The sequence below is a fragment of the Tachypleus tridentatus genome, chromosome 9 (genome assembly GCF_004210375.1).
Source record: "Tachypleus tridentatus isolate NWPU-2018 chromosome 9, ASM421037v1, whole genome shotgun sequence".
Lineage (NCBI taxonomy): Eukaryota > Metazoa > Arthropoda > Merostomata > Xiphosura > Limulidae > Tachypleus > Tachypleus tridentatus.
In genome coordinates, this window is record NC_134833.1 from 24284060 (window position 1) to 24311707 (window position 27648).

Genomic DNA, 27648 nt, shown 5'->3' on the forward strand with positions numbered 1-27648 from the left:
TAACAGATTAAAATGTCTATATTTAGAAATTGGTGGGACAGAATGTTTACCAGTCTTATTTTAGTTATTGTGAAATTACCTAGTTACTTATTATTCGATATGTGTAAATGTAAATAAAACTATATTGTCAAGAAACTTATCTTTTAACATGCCAATTTATATACAGCATATCTGATAAAAATTGATTGCACTGAATGAGTAATTTGTTTTATTTTGATAATAAGTCAAAGTTGAATGAAATAACTTGAGAAATACGAATGCGTTACAAGTTGATGTTTGAAGAGTTTTGTGATTCGTGTTTCTCTGCATCTATTTTCTAAATACTTTTATCATTCTTTGTTTTATTCTTAAACATTCTAGTCTTATAAAAGAAACTGACTTCTTGAATTAAAACTCTGAGATGTTGACATTTAAGTCATGGTTGTAGCAAACTTAGAGGTAATTGAAAATGTATTTTGTATAATTTTGAAAGTAAATCAGAAATACGGTACTCTTGTAATACTTTATGCTTACTGTTACAAAAGTATGGAGAAAAATATAAAACTGAATTTAAACTAAAGAAAGTATAATTTTAGTATTTTTGTCTTCTTTCATTAAGTGTAGTTAAAGTTATTTAAGAAAGAAATTTTGATTGAATAACACAAGTTGATTATAATTTCTTAGATACAACTATAATACATTTTGTGCAGTGTTAATATTGCTGTTTTATCATATTATTTCAGTTGTTAGAGCTAATGTTTTTTAACTATCAATCACTCATTCTAGCTAGATCTGTATAAGTATCTTTCACTTAACTTGCTTTATTAACTTTTCTTTATATTTATGCATAAAATTAAACTTATTTTTATGTTTTATTTGAATAATGTTTTAATTTGTGTTATTGTTTCCAGGTAATTGGATGAAGTGCATTAGAATATCATTACTGGTTTTCTTGGCATAGTTTTTGTATAAAGTTCACCTTGTTTTATTGTTGTTTATGGCTTCTCATATCATAGTGTAAATGTTATCTTGAATTAAATCGAACAAATACATTAATATAGTTGTTTTTTATTAAATTAATTGTGCTAATTCTTTTATCAGAATCATAACTGTTCAGTAAAGCCCCTTTATTACTCATCACTTTTATCAGAATCATAACTGTTCAGTAAAGGCCCTTTATTACTCATCACTTATCAGAATCATAACTGTTCAGTAAATTTATATGCAAAAACGGCTCGTTTGGGCTGAGAAAACACTTTACATAGAAGAGCGAACAACGTTTCGACCTTCTTCGGTCATCGTCAGTAAAGCCCCTTTATTACTCATCACTTATCAGAATCATAACTGTTCAGTAAAGCCCCTTTATTACTCATCACTTTTATCAGAATCATAACTGTTCAGTAAAGGCCCTTTATTACTCATCACTTATCAGAATCATAACCGTTCAGTAAAGGCCCTTTATTACTCATCACTTTTATCAGAATCATAACCGTTCAGTAAAGGCCCTTTATTACTCATCACTTATCAGAATCATAATTGTTCAGTAAAGGCCCTTTATTACTCATCACTTATCAGAATCATAACTGTTCAGTAAAGGCCCTTTATTACTCATCACATATCAGAATCATAACTGTTCAGTAAAGGCCCTTTATTACTCATCACTTATCAGAATCATAACCGTTCAGTAAAGGCCCTTTATTACTCATCACTTTTATCAGAATCATAACCGTTCAGTAAAGGCCCTTTATTACTCATCACTTATCAGAATCATAATTGTTCAGTAAAGGCCCTTTATTACTCATCACTTATCAGAATCATAACCGTTCAGTAAAGGCCCTTTATTACTCATCACATATCAGAATCATAACTGTTCAGTAAAGGCCCTTTATTACTCATCACTTATCAGAATCATAATTGTTCAGTAAAGGCCCTCTATTACTCGACATATCAAGATTTTCATTTAACTTTTATTTTTTTTCAGTTTATACTTGTAGATGCTTATCTTACCATAATTGGCATCTAAAAGTAAACCAGTTGTTTGATTATCAGTAGTTACTTTTGAGTTTATGAATAACATATGAATGAAAGCAATTGCATTTTAGTTATATCAGTTGTTAAATATGTAGATTAATACAGAAAGTCACACATTCAAATAAATGTTTTGTCAAATAATGTTTTGTTTCTAACTTTGTGGTTGTTGTAATGTGAAAATTAATGAGTTCTTCCTGTTTCAGACTCAGTTTGCTATTGAGACTAAATTTCAAAAGAGGGAATGTTGCAAGTTTATTCCTTCATCCAAAGATCAAAACAGGTTAGGTTTTTATCACTCTTGTGTACATTGTATTCAAAGACTGATACAGAAATTTCATGTTAAAAGTATTATGCCTAGAGATGCTATATTTACATTAGAAATGTATACATTTAACTTCTTGTTCCACAATATTTTATAAGAAAGTAAATGATGAAACTTTCGAAATGTCGTCCCCTACACTTGTGCCTCCGCAAAAGGCAGTTGTCGTCCATTCTACAGAGTTTCATCATGAGTACTCTGCCTAAACAATCTATCAAAGAATAAGAAAGTAAATGTTCTAGTATATTTCTCTAAAAAAATATTATGTTAATGACTGGTTAAGTTCTCTTTTTTGTTTGTTACCAAGAGTCATTTAGTAAGGAAACCAAATTTACCAAAAGTTAATAATATACTCTATTGATATAAAATTATTATTTTAAATTTGATTCATCATTTCAAACATACTTTAGATTCTTTTATGGTTAGAAAAAGAAGTTTGTGGTAGTTTTTACTGAACATTTTTGGAATTTTAAGAACACATTAGTGGACACAGCCTACAGTTTGACAGATATTGTCTATGAAAACAACTTATTACATGTGCTTGACACAACTTATATACTCTTCAAAAAAAGAAACACAAAAGGCAAAATTTGAAACATATTCTTAAAAAGTTTATTCCGGGTAGTTCTGTATGACATGTGTGAAACTTTGCACATTCACTGCTGAACATCCAAAGTCTGCAAAGGCGAAGTCCACACTCACTAGTTGAAGTTTAACGTCATTCAACGTCAATAGCGAGTATGCCCTCCGTGAGCATCAATAACTGCTTGGCATCTCCTGCCCATTGGAAGCGATGAGATGACGAATCACATCCTGTGGAATGGCTGTCCACTCAGTCTGCAAAGCTGCTGCAAGCTGAGATAGAGTCTGCAGTTGAGGTTGTCGCCGTCGCAGACGTTGGTACAACTCGTCCCAAAGATGTTCGATGGGGTTTAAATCTAGTGATCTGGAGAGCCAGGGAAGAATGTTGATGTTGTGGTGTCTCAAGAAGACAGTGGTGAGTCGGGCTGTGTGAGGACGGGCGTTGTCATGTTGAAAAACGTCATTGATGTTCACCATGAGGGGTTGCACATGGGGCCTAAGAATCTCGTAGACGGTTGCATACGGTCTGATCGGAAATCCTACGCAGCCCTGGTATGGTTGAGGCAGTAGACGTCGTAGTGGTGTTCCTATCCTGAAGGTGACGTAACCAGATGTTGCGATCTTGTGCGGGCGTGGTCATACCTGATCTGCCAGGTCGTGGACGGTCACGAGTTGATCCATATTGTTGGTGACGATTCCATAGCCTTGTGATGGTGCTTGGGTGGACATTCACAGCTCTAGCAACATCTGATCGAGATTCACCTGCTTCCAAGCGACCGATGGCGTTGTTGCGTTGTGCTTCAGTCAGTCTTGGCGTAACTGTATTGCGTGTCAGTGGCTTAACACTGAGCTATGGAAACCGAGAACCCGTCACTTTTATAGGGATTTTGCACGTGTTGCACTTGCAGAACATGCAGATCTCTCAAACAAATTTATTGGACACGAATGTGTTTTGGCGAAAAATCCAATGTTTTCCTCCATTTTCAAAGTGCACAACTTTTATTGTCATTTTGATCTGACAATCAGTGCCTTAACACATGTAACATCACATACTCTGAGCTTGTAACGTTATTACATATATTTCTCTTTAAAATAACAAAAATATCCCTTTTGCGTTTCTTTTTTTTGAAGAGTATATTACATGTGCTTGACACAACTTATATTACATGTGCTTCACAAAGCACAGCCCATATGAATAAGTCTTGTCTTAAAATATATTTGACTTCAGTGAAGTTTTATATTTTTATAACATGGCTTTTTTTTTGTAGTGTACATTTATAATATAAATGTTTTTGATATATTTATAAAGTATTATCTTGTTTAATTTTTTGATATATTTATAAAGTGTTTAATTTTTTGATATATTTATAAAGTATTTAATTTTTTGATATATTTATAAAGTGTTTATTATCGACACCTCTGATAATAAATGTGTAAAAAATGTTTAAATGTGCTGTTAATGTACAGTGTAGATTAATATTGATAATTTTTGACCAACAAACACTAGCAGATAAATTTTGATGATAATTTAGCACTCAAAGGAATATCTAATATATGATTTTTTATCAAAGGTTAACAAAATGTTAATGACAAGAAATATAGCAAACTGTACTTTTATGTACTTGAAATGTTTTCAGTCAGTGCATCAGGAAGTAAGTGTTTTAAATTTTACTAAATTTGATTTCTTCTTTTAACTTAGTACTATGGTGTTTTTACTGTTATGGAATACATTTGATGTTGTGAACTGTATTTATTTTGCTTTTTAACAGGTGTTGTTGTGGCCTGGTCTTTGAACAGCATTCCCCTTTGGCCACTCAGAGCTTAGGAGGGTTTAGTATTCACAGTGGAAGCTCACAGTTGTCAGGAGATGAACACTGGTCATTCTCTCGTCACACAACCCTCTACCCTACAGATGCTTTTGGAATAATTGAGTTTCAAGGCAGTTCTCATCCTCTTAAAGCACAGGTAGAAACATATCTTCAGTAAAACATACTGGTTAATTGTATAAGGTGTTGTTATTATATATACATGACTGTTTATAATTGTCTGATGAAACATTACTGGTTTGTGAGCATCGTAATTTTATTATTAGGTTTTGATATTATCATCACTATTTATATTTTATTGTTCATCTGTCATTAAAATTTCTCTAAGATTAAGAGATCTTGTTAGTATTAAGTGGTTTTGGTTTGTATGAATCCCTCGTACCTGATATATGGTATAACATAGTAACAAAAGGCTATTCTAGAAATAACCGACCACCAAACTTAATTTATCTATAATAATAAAAGTTAAAAATGTTCCTTTGGATATTTGGAGATATAAAAGTTGTTTCAGGAAAATGAACAAATGTATTTGTTAAAACCTTTATTGTAAGTAGTAAGTAAGTGTGATGCCATTAACAGTTGTTTCAGTAGAATATTGTTTGAAAATAATATTACCTTCTATTTTCATATTGAACAGTTAAACTACTTGTTTAGGATATATTGCAAATGAATTATGACCTTAGCGGAATGTAGATAGAATTATTTCTTAATTTTCAAGTATGTTAGGCTGAGTTACGACACTCGACCAGAGTTAGTTCTCCAGTTACTCACGGAAGAATGGAAGCTGGAACTTCCAAAGCTTTTAATCAGTGTTCATGGAGGAAAGGCTAATTTTGAACTACAACATAAGCTAAAACAGGTTCTCAGAAAAGGGCTTGTTAAGGCAGCAAAAACTACTGGAGCTTGGATATTTACTGCTGGAACAAATACAGGTAAAAGTTCATTGATATGTATTTGATTGACGCGTTTACCAACATGAAATCCATGGATTATAAAAAATGTACGATATCTGTTTATTTTAATAATTAGAAACTTGTAATAACACGGTAAATGTTTAGTTTGTGCTACACTGTTCAGTGAAAAGCAAACAATATAATATTTAAAAATAAAATTAAAAAGTTAAAAAAAAATAGATGAATAAAAAATTTGAACAAACACCATCAATGAAAGCAACAATAAAGAAATAACAGAACACAATAACTGTAACTGTTGGCTTCAAGTACTGTTGCTGATTTAATATCTGTTGAGCAATGCAACATGAGTATAACAATAAAGACATAACAGAAGAGGCTAACAGAAACTGTTGACTTAAAGTAATTTTGCTGATTCAACATGAGTATAACAATAAAGAAAGAGCAGAAGAGGCTAACACCAACTGTTGAGCAGTACATTTTTGTTATCACATTCTTCGTGTTATTAATGATATATTTACTTCTTGGAATGATTAGGGGTGATGCGACACGTAGGAGAAGCTTTGTTGAATGAAAGAACACCAAGACAGCGTAGAGTGGTGACTATTGGAATTGCTCCATGGGGAATTATTGAGAATAAGCATGAATTAGTTGGAAAGAATGTATGTACAAATACATTTAATATTTCCTTCTATATATATATATATATATGTGTGTGTGTGTGTGTGTATAGTTTGTTGTAGCATACATATTGTCTGAGTAATTAGACTGAACATGAAACAGATGTCTTCCATTCAAGTACTAATAATACCAATACAGTTAAGATTTATATATATGTAAGTATTTTTAATAAGAAATGTTTAGAGCAAGCTTTTTTATTATGTGGAAAACATAAAGACCATGTTATTTTAAATTAATACTTATTAGCTATGAATTTCAAACACTGGATGCCAAAGTGGCCGGTGGTTACTGAGATTGAATGTCATGTGAAGGTCTTGCATTCAAATCCTAGTGAAGTCAGGATTTTGTTAATGTTTTCATAAATTATCATATTTACAGCAAGTACTTTCAATACTGTTATAGATTAAATCAGACATTTAAAATGTTGATTGTCATTTGAATTAAAAGATGGCACATTTACAGCATCAAGCCACTTCAGTTTTCTTCAATTGAACATTTTTAACACCATCTTTGAAATAAATTCTAAACCTATATTCTGAATAAGACTACAAATAGTTCAGAAATATGTACAAGAAAAGAAAACATCATTTAGCAATATAAATAAAAATTAGATGGATAACAAGACAAAATCAAGAACACTTAGTAAATATAAAGATAACTGGAGCAGACAGGAAAACAGTTGTCTTGATCAGTAAAGTTGCTGAAGAAACAAAGCAAAAGAGACAAATTGATACTGAAAGACATGCAAACATATTCTATGTATTCTTCATATGCTTGATGGGTATATCAGCTGACGTTTTAATAACAGTCACAACACATAGATTTTTAAAATTTTATTAGTAGGCCTCTGTTTATTCTCCAGGTGTTTGATGGGTACATCAGCTAGTGTTTTTATAACAGTCACAATCCTTAGATTTTTAAAATCTTATTAGTAGCCCTCTATTTATTCATATGTTTGGTGAGTACATCAGCTAGTGTTTTAATAACAGTCACAACACATAGATTTTTAAAATCTTATTAGTAGCCCTCTGTGTTCTTTGTATGTTTGATGGGTACATCAGCTAGTGTTTTAATAACAGTCACAATACATAGATTTTTAAAATATTGTAGTTTTGTTGCACTTATTGTTCAGTTCATTTCGTTACAGTTACTTAGTATTGTTTTTTTTTGTGTGTGTGTATAAGTAAACCTTAAACTTCCTGAAAAACATGGGATAATTTACATATTCCATGTAATCTTAAATTATTACTTAAATATTATTTTTAAAAAATCAAGTCCCTTATTCCCAAAATAAAAACAGAAAATATATTTAAATGGAAATAATAAATATTTAAACTATATAAATATGTACATAATTAAAAATTAACCATTATATTTTTTAACAACATTAATTACTAAATCAGTTATTCCAATCCAGTGATATATGTTGGTCACGTTAATCTGGAACTCGTATAATTAATATTCAGTCTCATTAAGAATTCATCACTTTCTACTTTTGCAAGTGAAAATAATTAATTAACTTATTGTGTTTTTGTTTGTGTCTATCAATGAACAACTTGGTACAATCAGCTCAGTGTACTGTGTAATTAGTGTTGTTTCTTTGTTTGTGTCTGTTAATGAACAACTTACTACAACCAGTTCAGTGTACTGTGTAATTAGTGTTGTTTTTATTTTGTGTTTATCAATGAACCACTTACTACAACCAGCTCAGTGTACTGTGTAATTAGTATTGTTTTTATTTTGTGTTTATCAATGAACCACTTACTACAACCAGCTCAGTGTGCTGTGTAATTAGTATTGTTTTTATTTTGTGTTTATCAATGAACCACTTACTACAACCAGCTCAGTGTACAGTGTAAGTAATATATTGTTTTTCTTGTTTGTCTATCAATGAACAACTTGGTACAATCACAGAGATACCAACCATTATGATTTGAGCGTAATCATTATGATTTTGGTGTATACATTATGACTATATGCTCATACAGACAAATGTTATGACTTGTTGCAACTCCCAATTTATTGTATATTACATAGGCCTATAAAATAGTGATAAATTTTTCCCCCAGGCTTGAAAGGGGTGAAAAGAAAATTTCTAGTGAGATACAAATAAATTTTGATGATAAATAAAAGACGTAGTCCAAATGGCTACTTGCGATAATCATGTTTGTGCTTGAAATAATAAAAAATATTTGTATCTCTGACGTCTACCAATAGTTTGAGTGCGGTGCTTCTCCATACTGGGTACATGGGGGAATCTATAGTTACGTCATCAGTGCTTGTCAGCCAATCAGCTCTCGCATAGATGGATATTTCTCACTTTCTAAGCAGCATAGAAACACCAATGCGATCGTTCACAAGATGGAAAAAAAGAGGCCTCATTCACCAGATTGTCTTGTTTCTGGCAAATTTAAAAGGACTAAAACTGTGAATCAAAAATTTAGGAAAGAGTATAGTGCAAAATATCCGGTCATTGCATCAAAAGTCAGTGACAGTCATGCGTTTTGTACAGTTTGTCACATCAATTTTTCTGTGGCCCATGGCGGAATAAACGATTGTTCCAGACATACAAAATCAGCATCTCACCAACAAAAGGCTGAGGTGAAGACAAACACGATGCAGATAACGACATTTATGAGTAAGAATTCAGAATATGAAACCATAAATGCAGAAGTGATGTTCACGCAATTTGTCATTGCTCATAATTTACCCCTAACTGTAGCTGATCATGCAGGACATCTATTCAGAAAAATGTTCCCAGACTCTGATGTAGTGAAAAAATATGGCTAGAACCAAATCTACAGCCATTGTACAAATGTTGGGTTGTGAAGATGACAAAATGATTTCAAGCATACTTACTAACAGTGTTTACAGTTTAGCCACAGATGGATTCACAAACATGGATGACTCAAAACTCTATCCAGTGGTTGTACGATATCTTGATCCTTTGCTTGGAATAACTGTTCTCTTTTGACAATGGTGGAATGGAAAGAAGCTTCAATGGGAGAGAATATTTTCAAGCTTTTGGACCACGAACTGACAAAGAGGAAAATTCCATGTGAAAATGTCTTAGTTTTCCTTCAGACAATTCCTCAGTTATGTCTGGTATAGGTAAAGGTGTGATGGGACACATCTCAAGACGACAGCCTAGCATTTACTTCATGGGCTGTTCCTGTCATCTCATGAATATTGCTGCCCAGAAAGCTTCCAGAGAATTGCCCTGCCCAGTTTCTGATATATTGATAGATATCTACTATTTCCTGGACAAAAGTGCTAGCAGTAAACAACATTTAAAAGAGTTTCAAGGATTGTATGGCAAAGAAACAAGAAAAATTCTACAACTTGTTAACACAAGATGGCTATCACTTGGGGTGTGCCTCAACAGAATATTGGACATGTGGAAGCCATTGAAGAAGTATTTTCACTGAGGAAAGGAAAAACTAGATTCAAAAGGATCTAAACGTGCAGCTCAATTAGGCAGCAAGACTTTAACAGTCAGGATATCTTCTCAGCCACACAGGAACATGAGACAACAGTCTCCAAAAGCAGACAAAGAAGCATTTGATGTAACTCAATATATGTTTAGGCAGTCTGACCTTGAACTAAAGAAGAGACAATCAATGAGAAAAGAGAAGAAAATGAAAGCCAGCAAGAAAGTAACCAAGAAAAGTTATGTACAGAGCAAGTTAGATAAGTTGACAGTTTTCTTGGACAACAAAATGAACTTGTTATTTTGTCTTTTTATTCAGTCTGCAATTCCTCTATTTGAGCAAGTCAATTTGATATTGCAAAGAGAAGAACCTTGCATACACATTATGCATAGAACTCTGATTACACAAGTTAAAAATATACTTGTCAGATACATCAAGCCAGAATATCTTGAAGGCAACATCACTGAACTTGACTACAACAATGAATACTTACATATATCTGATGAGGTAGTTTCTATTGGAAATGCTGCCAAGGAATACATTGTTAAATATGAAAAGGACCTGACCTGATCAGCTTCTACACCAGTGTCAAGAAATACTATATTGCAGCTATAAATTACATGATGAAACATTTCCCTCTAAATGATGAACTTCTGATTCATGCAGAGGTTTCTGATCCAAAACTGAAAGTTGGCAAAGATTTCTCTTCTCTGCATTTCTTCACAGCAGGTATCCTGTCCTTGTCAATATACATGAGCATGACACTATTGAAAAGTTGGTAAAGCAATATTTGAACTATTAAATTGATACTTTCTCAGAAACTGTTCTTCAGTTGAATGTTGACAAGTTTTGGGTTCAGCTGTTTACAGTTAAGGATGGAAATGGCAACCAGAAGTATGACATTCTGTGTATGGTTATGCTTAGAATTCTTACAATCTTCCATTCTAATGCTGACAGTAAAAGGATATTTAGTTTAGTGACTAAAAAACAAAAGCAAGTTCAGACCAAACTTGAGCACCTCAGTTTTGAGTAGTATTATAACACACAAGATGTGTATGTAGTCAAATGGACAATGTTGTTATAACTCCCAACCATCCAGAGACATTCTCATGAAAGCAAAGGCTGCAACAGCTGCAAAGCTATTACAGTAAGTGTCATAAACATGATATAAACTAGTCTTTACACAAAGGCTTTTTTTCCTTACTGTTTGTGCATGTTCAATGTTGTTTTACCTGTATGTTTGTTACTCTGAACTAAATAAAAGACATAATTTCAAAAGAATGTTTTTAAAATTCATTTATTAAATACACAAAACACAGTCATAAATGAGCAATCTATAGCAGTGATAAATAATAATAGTTATAATAATAAGCAGCTTAGAGACATTGGTCAGGCCTATTAGCTGCAAATGATAAAGGGTTCTGTCTACAATCATTACGCGCTCAGTCATTTGAAATAGTTGGCATCTTTGCAATCAGCTCAGTGTACAGTGTAATTAACATATTGCTTTTTTTTGGTTGTGTCTATCAATGAACAACTTGGTAAAAGTAGCTCGGTGTACCATGTAATTAACTTATTGTTTTTGTTTGTGTGTATCAAAGTACAACTTGGAATAAGCAGCTCAGTGTGCTATGTAATTAAGTTTGTTTTTTTGTTTGTGTGTATCGACGAACAATTTAGTACAAGTAGCTCAGTGTACTGTGTAATTAACTTTTGTTTGTGTCTATTAATGAACAACTTAGTAGAAGCAGCTCAGTGTACTTTGCGATGTGTTAATTATTTCCACTTGTGAAAGTAGAAAGTGATGAATTCTTAATGAGAGTGAATATTGATCATATGAGTTCCAGATGAATATGACCAAGATATATCACTGGGTTGGAATAACGTATTTAGGTATTAGTGTTGATAAAAAAAAAAAAATACAGTGATTAATCGTTAATTATGTACATATTTATACAGTTTAATTATTTATTATTTTCACTTAAATAAATTTTCTGTTTTTATTTTGGGAAGAAGGGACTTGATTTTTTAAAAATAATATTTAAGTAATAATTTAAGATTAAATCGAATATATAAATTATTCTTTGTTTTTCATGAAGTTTAAGGTTTATTTATGTATTAATAAGTATATATATATATAGATGTACATTTTATAAAACGGAACTTGATATGGTTTTTCTTGCTGGTTTTCTTCAGCAGTTGTACGTAACTAGAATGTGGATGAACGTCTAAATTATTTTTTCCAATTAAATACCTGAACCATTTATTTCTTTCTAAATGTATATTTGTGTATAAAATTATGGAGTGTGTGCTAAATGTTTGTCATAAAACTTACTTTTAAAAGAAAATGTTAAAACATGTTGGTGAATTGGCGCTTTCCTTTCAGACAGTAGTACCATACCATAGTATTTCATCACCTAAGAGCCGTTTAACGGTTCTGAACAATCACCACTCCTACTTCTTGCTAGTTGATAACGGTACCATGGGAAAGTATGGAGCAGAGATAGCTTTCCATAAGAAGCTTGAAAGTACATCTCTAAACAGAAAATTCAACCACGTAGGTTCAATCCAGCCATTTATGTATTATTGAACTTTCGAATTTCTTTATAGATGTACAGTAACAGTTATTTGTATAACAGTGTAGTGTGTTAAAAATTTTTGTAGGCCATAATAATAGAACACATAGTGTGAATAGGCTGGAAAGTAGGTACTTCTGTAGTTATAAAGTCGGTGACAAATTTCTTGTGATGTCCAAAATAAATCTTAATTGCTTTGCAGGATAAATAAAAAATTAGATGAGCCACAATATAAGAAAAATAATGCCCTAATGTAATTTTTCAGAGTGTTTTGTTGTTTATATATACACATTATACACAGGTTACAGTGTTGTTATTTACATGTTATACACAGGTTACACTGTAGTTTTTTGCACATTGTACACAGGTTATACTGTGGTATTTTACACATTATTCACAGCTTTACACTGTTGGGTTTTACACATTATACAGCTTTACACTGTTGGGTTTTACACATTATACACATCTTTACACTGTGGTGTTTTACACATTATTCACAGCTTACACTGTTGGGTTTTACACATTATACACAGCTTTACACTGTTGGGTTTTACACAGCTTACACTGTGGGGTTTTACACATTATACACAGCTTACACTGTTGGATTTTACACATTATTCACAGCTTACACTGTTGGATTTTACACATTATTCACAGCTTACACTGTGGGGTTTTACACATTATTCACAGCTTTACATTGTGGTATTTTACACATTATTCACAGCTTACACTGTTGGGTTTTACACATTATTCACAGCTTACACTGTTGGGTTTTACACATTATACACATCTTTACACTTGGGTTTTACACATTATTCACAGCTTACACTGTTGGGTTTTACACATTATACACATCTTTACACTTGGGTTTTTACACATTATACGCATCTTTACACTGTGGTGTTTTACACATTATTCACAGCTTTACACTCTTGGGTTTTACACATTATACACATCTTTACACTGTTGGGTTTTACACATTATACACATCTTTACACTGTTGGGTTTTACACATTATGCACAGCTTTACACTCTTGGGTTTTACACATTATACACATCTTTACACTGTTGGGTTTTACACATTATACACATCTTTACACTGTTGGGTTTTACACATTATACACATCTTTACACTGTTGGGTTTTACACATTATGCACAGCTTACGCTGTTGGGTTTTACACATTATTCACAGCTTACACTGTTGGATTTTACACATTATTCACAGCTTACACTGTTGGATTTTACACATTATTCACAGCTTACACTGTTGGATTTTACACATTATTCACAGCTTACACTGTTGGGTTTTACACATTATTCACAGCTTACACTGTTGGGTTTTACACATTATTCACAGCTTACACTGTTGGGTTTTACACATTATTCACAGCTTACACTGTTGGGTTTTACACATTATACACAGCTTACACTGTTGGGTTTTACACATTATACACAGCTTTACGTTGTGGTGTTTTACACATTATACACATCTTTACACTGTTGGGTTTTACACATTATACACATCTTTACACTGTTGGGTTTTACACATCATACACATCTTTACACTGTTGGGTTTTACACATTATTCACAGCTTACGCTGTTGGGTTTTACACATTATGCACAGCTTACGCTGTTGGATTTTACACATTATACACAGGTTACGCTGTTGGGTTTTACACATTATGCACAGCTTACACTGTTGATATCATATAGTACTTTATTTAAAAACAATTTACTTCAGAACAAATTTTAAATATACTAAATCTCTAAATATTTTTGGCAAACTTTATAATTAAATTATGTGCCTAGATTAAGGAACAACTGTGTATTTCCGTATCAGTTCTGTTCCATCAGTGTTGTTATTAAATAGACAAGAAGACAGTGGGTTTGGTAAATTGGTTACATTTCTTTTTTGGGCTCATAATTATCCTGATATCTGTGGAGGTGACAAAACCCTAACTAGAAAAATTGGTCATAAAAGTTAATTAGTAATAGTTAATAATTTGTGTAAATGAAATGCAGTTACTAAATTTGTAACAAAGTATCTATGTCTTTCAGTAAATTAAAATACCTTCTTCTCTTCACCACAGTTGTAATCCATATCAAATTAATGTACTATAACAAGCAATCATGTACGTCTGGTATCAGAAGTGGTGTGACTAACTTTTGTACGTCTGGTATCAGAAGTGGTGTAACTAACTTTTGTACGTCTGGTATCAGAAGTGGTGTGACTAACTTTTGTAAGTGTGGTATCAGAAGTGGTGTGACTAACTTTTGTACGTCTGGTATCAGAAGTGGTGTGACTAACTTTTGTACGTCTGGTATCAGAAGTGGTGTAACTAACTTTTGTACGTCTGGTATCAGAAGTGGTGTGACTAACTTTTGTAAGTGTGGTATCAGAAGTGGTGTGACTAACTTTTGTACGTCTGGTATCAGAAGTGGTGTGACTAACTTTTGTAAGTGTGGTATCAGAAGTGGTGTGACTAACTTTTGTAAGTGTGGTATCAGAAGTGGTGTGACTAACTTTTGTAAGTGTGGTATCAGAAGTGGTGTGACTAACTTTTGTAAGTGTGGTATCAGAAGTGGTGTGACTAACTTTTGTAAGTGTGGTATCAGAAGTGGTGTGACTAACTTTTGTACGTCTGGTATCAGAAGTGGTGTAACTAACTTTGTAACGTCTGGTATCAGAAGTGGTGTGACTAACTTTGTAAGTGTGGTATCAGAAGTGGTGTGACTAACTTTGTAACGCCTGGTATCAGAAGTGGTGTGACTAACTTTGTAAGTGTGGTATCAGAAGTGGTGTGACTAACTTTGTAAGTGTGGTATCAGAAGTGGTGTGACTAACTTTTGTAAGTGTGGTATCAGAAGTGGTGTGACTAACTTTTGTAAGTGTGGTATCAGAAGTGGTGTGACTAACTTTGGTTTTTCATAAAGTAAATGTTATGCTACAAAAACTTGGAAAGGCGTTTTTGAGACTTCATTTGTCGTCATACCTATTTTGATAATTCATAAACATACAAATAATGAAACCACTGGTTAGTAACTGAAGAGAATTCATACAAGAAACACTATTTATAGCTGAGGATTTGGGGCAAGTGGAGCTGTATGCTTCAGTTGTGTTAATATATGATTTTCCTTCGAAGATATTAGTGGGCAATTGATGTGCTTACTGTACAGTTTAAGTTCCTTTACTTATTGGCTGAAAGGTGTTATATTTACTGCTATAATATAGCATAAAATAAATGAAACTGAGGAAACTTTTCAATATGTGGTGTTATAAGTCCAGCAGCCCTCTGAATGGTCATAACTAAACTATGTAAATAGCTGGTTTGAAATGTATCATCTGAATTAACTTATTTTCCAATTTTTAATTTTTCCAGTTTTAAAATTGTTTTTTATATGTGTAGTTTGGCTTATAGTTATGTTCTGTGAAAATAATATCCAATATTGTATATTGTTATTTGAATATCACTTTTAAGTAATATCTAATTAAGTCTAAAGAGTATATGTTTTGGTGTATTTTTGTATCAGGTAGTGACATTCGCAGTTGTGGTGTCCCAGTGGTTTGTATAGTGGTGGAAGGAGGACTGAACACTATCCGAACAGTTCTGGAATGTGTGACAGACACTCCACCTGTACCAGTTGTTATCTGTGATGGTAGCGGCCGTGCTGCAGACCTCTTGGCCTTTACCCACAAATATGTTCAAGAATCCGAGTAAGTTAATTTGATCTTTATTTTATGGTTTTGTTTCAGTAGAAAAATGATTATATCTTACTAAATATGTAAATACTGTTTTACACTTTCAATAATCTTACTGGAAAGTAATTTTAATTTTCTTATCAAAGTTTTCATCTTCAGTAAAGGTCAGTACAGATTTGTGACTGTTTTAGAAAATCTGTCTAAAGGGCAAAGAACAAACATAAAGTTTTTATTGAAACAGAATCTGTCTGTTTTTAAACAACATATTTCAACTAAATTATTATTTTTATATAAATATTCTTAGCTGTATGGGTAGTAGTAACTTAAGTATTGTGGTAGCACTGTAACAGGATTCAACTAACATGAACAGTACTCTTTAAGTATAATATTAGAAGATCGTGAATTCTAGTCTTAAGACCACATGATTACTTGTTTCTTTTAGTGTAGCAGGTGCAGAATATCTGGTCAGTACTATTGAGAAGACATTTCATTTAGAAAGGGAGAAAGCTGAAAAGTTATATGGAGAAATGGTGGAATGTGTCAGACGACGAGACTTGGTAAGTATTTGATCTACTATACATGTAAAAACTGCTGGTATGGGTAGAGAGATGGTGGAATGTGTCAGATGATGAGACTTGGTAAGTATTTGATCTACTATACATGTAAAAACTGCTGGTATGGGTAGAGAGATGGTGGAATGTGTCAGACGACGAGACTTGGTAAGTATTTGATCTACTATACATGTAAAACTGCTGGTATGGGTAGAGAGATGGTGGAATGTGTCATATGACAAGACTTGGTAAACATTTGATCTACTATACATGTAAAACTGCTGGTATGGGTAGAGAGATGGTGGAATGTGTCATATGACAAGACTTGGTAAACATTTGATCTACTATACATGTAAAAACTGCTGGTATGGGTAGAGAGATGGTGGAATGTGTCAGATGATGAGACTTGGTAAGTATTTGATCTACTATACATGTAAAAAACTGCTGGTATGGGTAGAGAGATGGTGGAATGTGTCAGATGACAAGACTTGGTAAGTATTTGATCTACTATACATGTAAAAACTGCTGGTATGGGTAGAGAGATGGTGGAATGTGTCATATGACAAGACTTGGTAAACATTTGATCTACTATACATGTAAAAACTGCTGGTATGGGTAGAGAGATGGTGGAATGTGTCATATGACAAGACTTGGTAAACATTTGATCTACTATACATGTAAAAACTGCTGGTATGGGTAGAGAGATGGTGGAATGTGTCATATGACAAGACTTGGTAAGCATTTGATCTACTATACATGTAAAAACTGCTGGTATGAGTAGAGAGATGGTGGAATGTGTCATATGACAAGACTTGGTAAGCATTTGATCTACTATACATGTAAAACTGCTGGTATGGGTAGAGAGATGGTGGAATGTGTCATATGACAAGACTTGGTAAGTATTTGATCTACTTTACATGTAAAACTGCTGGTATGGGTAGAGAGATGGTGGAATGTGTCATATGACAAGACTTGGTAAGTATTTGATCTACTATACATGTAAAACTGCTGGTATGGGTAGAGAGATAGTGGAATGTGTCATATGACAAGACTTGGTAAGTATTTGATCTACTATACATGTAAAACTGCTGGTATGGGTAGAGAGATGGTGGAATGTGTCAGATGATGAGACTTGGTAAGCATTTGATCTACTTTACATGTAAAACTGCTGGTATGGGTAGAGAGATGGTGGAATGTGTCAGATGACAAGACTTGGTAAGCATTTGATCTACTATACATGTAAAACTGCTGGTATGGGTAGAGAGATGGTGGAATGTGTCATATGACAAGACTTGGTAAGTATTTGATCTACTTTACATGTAAAACTGCTGGTATGGGTAGAGAGATGGTGGAATGTGTCATATGACAAGACTTGGTAAGTATTTGATCTACTATACATGTAAAAACTGCTGGTATGGGTAGAGAGATGGTGGAATGTGTCAGATGACAAGACTTGGTAAGCATTTGATCTACTTTACATGTAAAACTGCTGGTATGGGTAGAGAGATGGTGGAATGTGTCAGATGATGAGACTTGGTAAGTATTTGATCTACTATACATGTAAAACTGCTGGTATGGGTAGAGAGATGGTGGAATGTGTCAGATGATGAGACTTGGTAAGCATTTGATCTACTATACATGTAAAACTGCTGGTATGGGTAGAGAGATGGTGGAATGTGTCATATGACAAGACTTGGTAAACATTTGATCTACTATACATGTAAAACTGCTGGTATGGGTAGAGAGATGGTGGAATGTGTCATATGACAAGACTTGGTAAGCATTTGATCTACTATACATGTAAAAAACTGCTGGTATGGGTAGAGATGGTGGAATGTGTCATATGACAAGACTTGGTAAACATTTGATCTACTATACATGTAAAAACTGCTGGTATGGGTAGAGAGATGGTGGAATGTGTCATATGACAAGACTTGGTAAGTATTTGATCTACTATACATGTAAAAAACTGCTGGTATGGGTAGAGAGATGGTGGAATGTGTCATATGACAAGACTTGGTAAGTATTTGATCTACTATACATGTAAAACTGCTGGTATGGGTAGAGAGATGGTGGAATGTGTCATATGACAAGACTTGGTAAGCATTTGATCTACTATACATGTAAAACTGCTGGTATGGGTAGAGAGATGGTGGAATGTGTCATATGACAAGACTTGGTAAGCATTTGATCTACTATACATGTAAAACTGCTGGTATGGGTAGAGATGGTGGAATGTGTCATATGACAAGACTTGGTAAACATTTGATCTACTATACATGTAAAAACTGCTGGTATGGGTAGAGAGATGGTGGAATGTGTCATATGACAAGACTTGGTAAACATTTGATCTACTATACATGTAAAAACTGCTGGTATGGGTAGAGAGATGGTGGAATGTGTCATATGACAAGACTTGGTAAGTATTTGATCTACTATACATGTAAAACTGCTGGTATGGGTAGAGAGATGGTGGAATGTGTCATATGACAAGACTTGGTAAGCATTTGATCTACTATACATGTAAAACTGCTGGTATGGGTAGAGAGATGGTGGAATGTGTCAGATGATGAGACTTGGTAAGCATTTGATCTACTTTACATGTAAAAACTGCTGGTATGGGTAGAGAGATGGTGGAATGTGTCAGATGACGAGACTTGGTAAGTATTTGATCTACTATACATGTAAAACTGCTGGTATGGGTAGAGAGATGGTGGAATGTGTCATATGATGAGACTTGGTAAGTATTTGATCTACTATACATGTAAAAACTGCTGGTATGGGTAGAGAGATGGTGGAATGTGTCATATGACAAGACTTGGTAAGCATTTGATCTACTATACATGTAAAAACTGCTGGTATGGGTAGAGAGATGGTGGAATGTGTCATATGACAAGACTTGGTAAGCATTTGATCTACTATACATGTAAAACTGCTGGTATGGGTAGAGAGATGGTGGAATGTGTCATATGACAAGACTTGGTAAGCATTTGATCTACTATACATGTAAAAACTGCTGGTATGGGTAGAGAGATGGTGGAATGTGTCATATGATGAGACTTGGTAAGTATTTGATCTACTTTACATGTAAAAACTGCTGGTATGGGTAGAGAGATGGTGGAATGTGTCAGATGATGAGACTTGGTAAGCATTTGATCTACTATACATGTAAAAAACTGCTGGTATGGGTAGAGAGATGGTGGAATGTGTCATATGACAAGACTTGGTAAGCATTTGATCTACTATACATGTAAAACTGCTGGTATGGGTAGAGAGATGGTGGAATGTGTCATATGACAAGACTTGGTAAGTATTTGATCTACTATACATGTAAAAACTGCTGGTATGGGTAGAGAGATGGTGGAATGTGTCAGATGACAAGACTTGGTAAGCATTTGATCTACTTTACATGTAAAAACTGCTGGTATGGGTAGAGAGATGGTGGAATGTGTCAGATGATGAGACTTGGTAAGCATTTGATCTACTATACATGTAAAAACTGCTGGTATGGGTAGAGAGATGGTGGAATGTGTCATATGACAAGACTTGGTAAACATTTGATCTACTATACATGTAAAAACTGCTGGTATGGGTAGAGAGATGGTGGAATGTGTCATATGACAAGACTTGGTAAGCATTTGATCTACTATACATGTAAAAACTGCTGGTATGGGTAGAGAGATGGTGGAATGTGTTATATGACAAGACTTGGTAAACATTTGATCTACTATACATGTAAAAACTGCTGGTATGGGTAGAGAGATGGTGGAATGTGTCATATGACAAGACTTGGTAAGTATTTGATCTACTATACATGTAAAAACTGCTGGTATGGGTAGAGAGATGGTGGAATGTGTCATATGACAAGACTTGGTAAGTATTTGATCTACTATACAGGTAAAACTGCTGGTATGGGTAGAGAGATGGTGGAATGTGTCATATGACAAGACTTGGTAAGCATTTGATCTACTATACATGTAAAACTGCTGGTATGGGTAGAGAGATGGTGGAATGTGTCATATGACAAGACTTGGTAAGCATTTGATCTACTATACATGTAAAACTGCTGGTATGGGTAGAGAGATGGTGGAATGTGTCATATGACAAGACTTGGTAAACATTTGATCTACTATACATGTAAAACTGCTGGTATGGGTAGAGAGATGGTGGAATGTGTCATATGACAAGACTTGGTAAGTATTTGATCTACTATACATGTAAAAACTGCTGGTATGGGTAGAGAGATGGTGGAATGTGTCATATGACAAGACTTGGTAAGTATTTGATCTACTATACATGTAAAAACTGCTGGTATGGGTAGAGAGATGGTGGAATGTGTCATATGACAAGACTTGGTAAGCATTTGATCTACTATACATGTAAAAACTGCTGGTATGGGTAGAGAGATGGTGGAATGTGTCATATGACAAGACTTGGTAAGCATTTGATCTACTATACATGTAAAAACTGCTGGTATGGGTAGAGAGATGGTGGAATGTGTCATATGACAAGACTTGGTAAGCATTTGATCTACTATACATGTAAAAACTGCTGGTATGGGTAGAGAGATGGTGGAATGTGTCATATGACAAGACTTGGTAAGCATTTGATCTACTATACATGTAAAACTGCTGGTATGGGTAGAGAGATGGTGGAATGTGTCATATGACAAGACTTGGTAAGCATTTGATCTACTATACATGTAAAAACTGCTGGTATGGGTAGAGAGATGGTGGAATGTGTCAGATGATGAGACTTGGTAAGTATTTGATCTACTATACATGTAAAAACTGCTGGTATGGGTAGAGCGATGGTGGAATGTGTCATATGACAAGACTTGGTAAGTATTTGATCTACTATACATGTAAAATCTGCTGGTATGGGTAGAGAGATGGTGGAATGTGTCAGATGATGAGACTTGGTAAGTATTTGATCTACTAATAATTTGTTATTATGTAAATGTTTTTGTTTTGATACAAATAACATGAGATTGTGTTGACCTAGATCACAGTGTTCAGGAAGGGAGAAGGTCCATATCAGGATTTGGATCAAGCTGTCCTTACAGCTCTTTTGAAAGGTATGACTGAATATTTATTTTATTTTCAAGTTTGGATTAAATTACTTTTTATGATCTGTTTTAGTATTTTTTAAAACTTTTTTAATAAGAAGTTTATTTATTCTATTTAAGTATATTAGTTGTATGACACAGTAAAATATTTATTCCAAATTGAACAACTTGTTTTGGTGTAGGTCATCACCTACCTCCACCTGATCAACTGAATTTAGCACTGACCTGGAACAGAGTTGACATTGCACGGTCTGAGATATTTTTTTATGGTCAAGAGTGGACTGTGAGTTATTGTTTTTGTTTTGTAATTCATTATATGAACACTGCTAAAGTTGTTATACTAAACTAAACTGTTTTTATACTTAGGTAGTCCTTGATGTAATTTATTTATATAAAAGCCTTAGCATGCATCCATTTATTGTTTTGTAACCTTCAATAAGATGTCATTTGTATGGGATAAAAATGTGTTAATATTTTCCATCCAATTTAGCCTGGATCTTTGGAGACAGCTATGATGGAAGCATTACTATTGGAAAGAGTGGATTTTGTGAAACTTTTACAAGAAAATGGTGTTAGTATGCAGAAGTTTCTAACAATAAAACGACTGGAGGATATTTATAATTCTGTAAGTATGAATGCAACTAGTTATTGTACACTTACCAGTTGAAGTAGTTGGTAGATATGATTTGTGCTAGTTAGGTGGTTTCTTCTATCAGAGTAGGGTAAGATCTGTTTTTAAGTTTTTTCCTCTCTTTTCATAATTATGATATTAAATATCACTAATTCCATTAGTGCTGTTTATTTTTGGTCACTTGAAATTCTTTTATTCATGTTTTTATTTTGTTTTATTCAGAAATGTGGGCCAGGAAATACCCTACGGTACCTTGTTCAAGACATACGAAAAGTAAGACTTACTAAACTTTTGATTCAGTATGTGAATTTTTTTAGGATGTTTAGGATTTACTTAATCTTTTCTATGTTGTGAAACGTGGACATTCTGTTTATCTGGTAAATGAATGCTGTCCAAGACGACATGGATTGTGTGTTTGTTCTGTGGAATGTTTCATTTTGAAAGACTTTCACTGTCAGTATACTTTACATATAATGTAGAGTAAGACCAAAATTGATAAAAGTTGTTCAGTAATTAATGAGTTAATTGTAAACAAATGTTTTATCTGTACACGTGAAAATAATTGAACGTGTTATTGTATAGAAACAGTTCCTTGTTTTATTGAGTTAAAATATTAAGAATGCATTTGGCTTGGAACATAAAGGATACCTTATTTTATTTTAGTTTTTTAAAATGTTTATTTGTAAAATATGCAAAAATAATATTAATGTACACTATATTGGTCTGTTTTTGAGAAAATATTACAAGGATATCTACATACATAACAGTGGTTTCAAACCTGTTACGTACATAACTGTAGGAGGAAGTGAAACCCTTTGAAAGTACCCATACCTCAAAATTGGAGATTGGTATTCATGAGTTACCAAAATTTTACAGTAGCCAGTACTCAATGTTTACATGTTATTTACTTATCCTGAAATGATTTATCATTATTTACCTTTATATTAATATAAATCATTCATATTATTTTAAAACAACTTATGTACAGGGTACATCTATGACCCAAAGATCTCGCTGGGGGTATATGTGCCATAAGAAGGTTGGAGACTGATATGTGCTGTTATTTTTAAACATATGCCACAGAAGTATTAATATAGACTGAATGTGTTTTGTTTCAGGAGTAGGCCTCAAAATATTGCAATACGCTATGTTTTTTTGGAGGTTGACAGAAGCTTATTACTGTCCACTGTTTTTTTTTTTTTTTTTACAGAATATGCCACATGGATATCGATATACACTATACGATATTGGCTTAGTCATAGAAAAATTGATGGGTGGTGCATACCGTTCATCTTACTGTCGCAAGAAGTTTCGACAATTGTATCACAACGTGATGAAAAGGATTGCATTTAATGAGAGGATGAAAAAAGTTGCAACAGTAAGAATAAACAGAATAATTCAATGTAATATTTATTGTACAAATATATTGAATAACATATTCTAAAAGTGTGAAGTTAACTGTAGAAACCAGAAAGTATTCAACAGTTTAATCCATAAGTTGAACTACCATTGAATGTTTTCGACTCTGAAACTTAATATTCTGAGACTTTATACAAATGATTGGTTTGTGTAAAGTGTATGTAACTTTGTATATAAATATTTTGAGTAAGAATAGGAAACATTACAAGGTGGGACTGTGTTTTTTAAATATAGCTTGGTTATATTTTAAATTCATTCTTTACCATATGATTGGTAACTGTTGGTTTTATTGGTTTAGCTTGGTTATATTTTAAATTTATTCTTTATCTTGTGATTGGTAACTGTTGGTTTTATTGGTTTAGCTTGGTTATATTTTAAATTCATTCTTTATCTTGTGATTGGTAACTGTTGGTTTTATTGGTTTAGCTTGGTTATATTTTAAATTCATTCTTTACCATGTGATTGGTAACTGTTGGTTTTATTGGTTTAGCTTGGTTATATTTTAAATTCATTCTTTACCATGTGATTGGTAACTGTTGGTTTTATTGGTTTAGCTTGGTTATATTTTAGATTCATTCTTTACCATGTGATTGGTAAGTGTTGGTTTTATTGGTTTAGTATGACTACATCTTTTCATATTTTAATGCAGAATATTTATATGCTGTGCTTGCTACATCCTGATATTTAAAACATTCTTTTTAAATTCAACTAAATTATTTTGTGGGTCAGAGTTCTGTAATTACTGTGGAAGGTTATAATGAAAACATACTTTTAATTGTTCAGGGTTTATATGTCTTCATATTGTTTAAAACTTAAACTTACAATGTTTTACTTTTTTTTTTTGAGAGCCCAACACTGAGTCGATCTTTCAACCAAAGTACGTACTCTACAACTGACTTCATATCATATAGTGAAGCACCTTTTAAGTATCCATTCAATGAACTCTTAATTTGGGCAGTGTTAACTAGACGCCACAAGATGGCACTGTACATGTGGCAGAGTGGTGAGGAAGCAATTGTTAAGGTAAGTTGGACTTCCTACATCAGTGCAGATTTCATGTGTGTGTGATTTTATAGCAAGTTTTTTTGATAAGTTACCCATGCTTGTGATACAACTGCACAATATTATTGTTCTAGATTGAATCTAGGTATTGGAGCCTGCAAGATAGTTTTAGAATAACGAAGGTTAAAAGTTCACAGTTTAAGTTGTATAACAATTTTCACATTGAGGTTTTTTTTCAGAAAGCTGTCTAAAAAACACCTAGTTTTGGCTCTGTATTCATTACTTAAACAGGCCTATTGTCAGTATCTTCAACTGAGTCTGTGAAAAAGATAACATTAAGAAATGGCAAATTGAAGAATGAAATGTGTCTTACTACTGATGGGTTACAGGCTGTTGTTGCATCAAAACTCTACAAGGAAATGGCTAAAGAAGCAGCTGAGGATGACTTAGAAGCTGACATTTATGAAGAATTACAAGCTAATGCTAAGTACATACCAACTTTATTTCACTAGAATACCTAGTTAAAAGTGATCTGTTTATTGGCTGTAACCTGATTTAAAACTTTAACTCAGTAGAATACCTTGTTAAAACTGATATGTTTATTAACTGTAACCTGTTATAAAAGCTTGTTTCAGTAGAATACCCAGTTAAAATTGATCTTGTTTATTAACTATAATCTCTTATAAAAGCTTGTTTCAGTAGAATACCTAGTTAAAACTGATCTTGTTTATTAACTGTAACCTGTTACAAAAGCTTGTTTCAGTAGAATACCTATTTAAAACTGATCTTGTTTATTAACTGTAACCTCTTATAAAAGCTTGTTTCAGTAGAATACCCAGTTAAAACTGATCTTGTTTATTAACTGTAACCTGTTATGAAAGCTTGTTTCAGTAGAACACCTAGTTGAAACTGATCTTGTTTATTAACTGTAAACTGTTATGAAAGCTTGTTTCAGTAGAATACCTAGTTAAAACTGATCTTGTTTATTAACTGTAACCTGTTATGAAAGCTTGTTTCAGTAGAATACCTAGTTAAAACTGATCTTGTTTATTAACTGTAACCTGTTACAAAAGCTTGTTTCAGTAGAATACCAAGTTAAAACTGATCTTGTTTATTAACTGTAACCTGTTACAAAAGCTTGTTTCAGTAGAATACCAAGTTAAAACTGATCTTCTTTATTAAATGTAACCTCTTATAAAAGCTTGTTTAAGTAGAATACCTAGTTAAAACTGATCTTGTTTATTAACTGTAACCTGTTATGAAAGCTTGTTTCAGTAGAATACCTAGTTAAAACTGATCTTGTTTATTAACTGTAACCTGTTATGAAAGCTTGTTTCAGTAGAATACCTAGTTAAAACTGATCTTGTTTATTAACTGTAACCTGTTATAAAAGCTTGTTTCAGTAGAATACCGAGTTAAAACTGATCTTGTTTATTAACTGTAACCTCTTGTAAAAGCTTGTTTCAGTAGAATACCTAGTTAAAACTGATTTTCTTTAATAACTGTAACCTGTTATAAAAGCTTGTTTCAGTAGAATACCTAGTTAAAACTGATCTTGTTTATTAACTGTAACCTCTTATAAAAGCTTGTTTCATTAGAATACCTAGTTAAAACGGATTTTGTTTATTAACTGTAACCTGTTATAAAAGCTTATTTCATTAGAATACTCAGTTAAAACTGATTTGTTTATTAACTGTAACCTCTTATAAAATCTTGTTTCAGTAGATTACCAAGTTAAAGCTGATCTTGTTTATTAACTGTAACCTGTTATAAAAGCTTATTTCATTAGAATACTTAGTTAAAACTGATTTGTTTATTAGCTGTAACCTCTAATAAAAGCTTGTTTCATTAGAATACCGAGTTAAAACTGATCTTGTTTATTAACTGTAACCTGTTATAAAAGCTTATTTCATTAGAATACTCAGTTAAATCTGATTTGTTTATTAACTGTAACCTCTTCTAAAAGCGTGTTTCAGTAGAATACCTAGTTAAAACTGATTTTGTTTATTAACTGTAACCTCTTATAAAAGCGTGTTTCAGTAGAATACCTAGTTAAAACTGATTTTGTTTATTAACTGTAACCTGTTATAAAAGCTTCTTTCAGTAGAATACCTAGTTAAAACTGATCTTCTTTATTAACTGTAACCTCTTATAAAAGCGTGTTTCAGTAGAATACCTAGTTAAAACTGATTTTGTTTATTAACTGTAACCTCTTATAAAAGCGTGTTTCAGTAGAATACCTAGTTAAAACTGATTTTGTTTATTAACTGTAACCTGTTATAAAAGCTTCTTTCAGTAGAATACCTAGTTAAAACTGATCTTGTTTATTAACTGTAACCTGCTATAAAAGTTTGTTTCAGTAGAATACCTAGTTAAAACTGATCTTGTTTATTAACTGTAACCTCTTATAAAAGCTTGTTTAAGTAGAATACCAAATTAAAACTGATCTTGTTTATTCACTGTAACCTCTAATAAAAGCTTGTTTAAGTAGAATACCAAGTTAAAACTGATCTTGTTTATTAACTGTAACCTCTTATAAAAGCTTGTTTCAGTAGAATACCCAGTTAAAACTGATCTTGTTTATTAGCTGTAACCTGTTATAAAAGCTTCTTTCAGTAGAATACCTAGTTAAAACTGATCTTGTTTATTAACTGTAACCTGCTATAAAAGTTTGTTTTAGTAGAATACCTAGTTAAAACTGATCTTGTTTATTAACTGTAATCTCTTATAAAGCTTGTTTCAGTAGAATACCTAGTTAAAACTGATCTTGTTTATTAACTGTAACCTCTTATAAAAGCGTGTTTCAGTAGAATACCTAGTTAAAACTGATCTTGTTTATTAACTGTAACCTGCTATAAAAGTTTGTTTTAGTAGAATACCTAGTTAAAACTGATCTTGTTTATTAACTGTAACCTCTTATAAAAGCGTGTTTCAGTAGA

The 27648-nt window shown here is 32.8% G+C and overlaps 1 protein-coding gene across 1 annotated transcript in view; it reads left to right on the plus strand.

Annotated features, from left to right (window-relative positions):
- Nucleotides 1–27648, plus strand: part of LOC143227318 (transient receptor potential cation channel trpm-like) — an 81822-nt gene that overhangs the window by 6732 nt on the left and 47442 nt on the right. The window contains exons 3-16 of the mRNA XM_076458774.1: nt 2214–2290; nt 4681–4876; nt 5456–5669; nt 6186–6310; nt 12147–12321; nt 15870–16053; nt 16481–16595; nt 21594–21666; nt 21840–21940; nt 22148–22282; nt 22511–22561; nt 23499–23666; nt 24554–24730; nt 25099–25196. Coding sequence (XP_076314889.1) covers nt 2214–2290; nt 4681–4876; nt 5456–5669; nt 6186–6310; nt 12147–12321; nt 15870–16053; nt 16481–16595; nt 21594–21666; nt 21840–21940; nt 22148–22282; nt 22511–22561; nt 23499–23666; nt 24554–24730; nt 25099–25196 — 1889 coding nt within the window. The remainder of the gene's footprint in view (nt 1–2213; nt 2291–4680; nt 4877–5455; nt 5670–6185; nt 6311–12146; nt 12322–15869; nt 16054–16480; nt 16596–21593; nt 21667–21839; nt 21941–22147; nt 22283–22510; nt 22562–23498; nt 23667–24553; nt 24731–25098; nt 25197–27648) is intronic.